The 1,706-nt window shown below is 36.8% G+C and overlaps 1 protein-coding gene across 1 annotated transcript in view; it reads left to right on the top strand.

Moving 5' to 3' along the window:
• Positions 1-470: 470 nt before the first annotated feature.
• The window catches only part of LOC124898506 (uncharacterized mitochondrial protein AtMg00820-like), an 8,191-nt gene continuing 6,955 nt past the window's right edge, over positions 471-1,706 (top strand). Inside the window, exons 1-2 of the mRNA XM_047412143.1 lie at positions 471-872; positions 1,586-1,615. Of these exons, the coding sequence (XP_047268099.1) occupies positions 471-872; positions 1,586-1,615 (432 nt within the window). The remainder of the gene's footprint in view (positions 873-1,585; positions 1,616-1,706) is intronic.

A 1,706-nucleotide genomic window follows, 5' to 3' on the forward strand; every position in this document is an offset into this window, starting at 1 on the left:
TTTTGGCTACAAATGTTTCATACACAATAATAGTAAGGATAATCTTGGAAAATTTGATGCCAAAAGTGATGAGGGGATCTTCTTAGGTTATTCACCACATAGTAAAGCCTATAGGGTTTTTGAATAACACATCCAGTTGTGTTGAAGAAAGCATAAATGTGATGTTTGATGAATTCTATGATAAGACTAACCTGCAGAAAGGAAGCGATACTAAGGAACAGGTTGCATAACATGTTCCAACGACTGAAACATTCAAACCTAGAGGTATTTTCACAGGGGGAACTGAAGCTGAAGGTTTAGTGATAGGGGGAATTGAGCCATCAACTGACTCTCATTAGAACATCAGCAGTGATCCTAGCAGCTCACTTAGCTTGATCCCAAAAGGATTCAAATATCAAGGCTCACACCTCATTGAAAATATACTTACCGACCTCAATTCTGGTATCACCACAAGATATGGACTAAGAAGTATGTGTGCATTCAAGGTATTTCTATCAGAGATAGAGCCAAAGAAGGTAACTGAGGCATTGCTTGATATTGATTGGATCATAGCTATGCAGGATGAATTGAACTATTTTGAGAAAAGCAAAGTATGGCACTTAGTTCCTCTTCCAAAAGAAAGATCAATAATTGGGACTAAGTGGGTGTACAGAAATAAAGTTGATGAGCATAGAACAGTCACAAGAAACAAGGCAAGACTGGTGGTTCAAGGATACAATCAAGAAGAAGGAATTAACTTTGATGAGACCTTTTCTCCTGTAGCCAAACTTAAAACTATAAGACTACTTGTTACCTTTGCTTCTTACATGGAGTTTATTTTGTATCAGATGGATGTGAAGAGTGCATTTCTGAATGGCATTCTCAAGGAAAAAGTATATGTCAAGTAACCCTCAGGATTTGAAAGTAAAGAGTTTCCATACTATGTCTACAAGATGGACAAAGCTTTGTATGGATTGAAACAAGCTCCAAGATCTTGGTATGAAAGACTGTCCAAATTTCTATTGGAACATAGACATACCAAAGGTAAAATTGACAATACCTTTTTCTTGAAAACTAATGGAAAGGATTTGTTAGTTGTGTAGGTGTATGTGGATGATATTATTTTTAGCTCAACAAATATGCTTATGACTCATGAGTTTCATGAGTTGTGAATTTGAGATAAGCATGATGGGAGAGCTAAATTACTTTTTGGGCTTGCAAATAAAGCAGTCAACCTCAGGAAAAATGATTCACCAATAGAAGTATATCAAAGAGCTTCTCAAGAAATTCTCCATGGAAGAGGCAAAAGAGATAAGTACTCCTATTACTACTACCACAAAGCTAGACTTGGATGAAACAGGTTTAGATGTAGAGCAAAAGATGTATTGAGGTATGATAGGGTCATTATTGTACCTCACAGCAAGTAGGCCTGACATTGTATTCAGTGTAGGGCTATGTGCAAGGTTTCAAGCTAAGCCAAAAGAATCACATTTAAAATCTATAAAAAGAATCTTCAGATACTTAAAAGGAACCAGTGATCTTGGCTTGTGGTATCTCAAAGGTAGTAACTTTAACTTGGTAAGATACTCTGATGCTGATTATGCAGGAAATCTGGTGGACAGGAAAAGAACTACAGGTATGGCATACTTCTTAGGATCATGTTTGATTACTTGGTCCATAAAGAAGCAAAATTCAGTAGCTAGGTCATGCTGTGCCCAGTTGTTGTG

The sequence above is a fragment of the Capsicum annuum genome, chromosome 5, assembly GCF_002878395.1.
Source record: "Capsicum annuum cultivar UCD-10X-F1 chromosome 5, UCD10Xv1.1, whole genome shotgun sequence".
Lineage (NCBI taxonomy): Eukaryota > Viridiplantae > Streptophyta > Magnoliopsida > Solanales > Solanaceae > Capsicum > Capsicum annuum.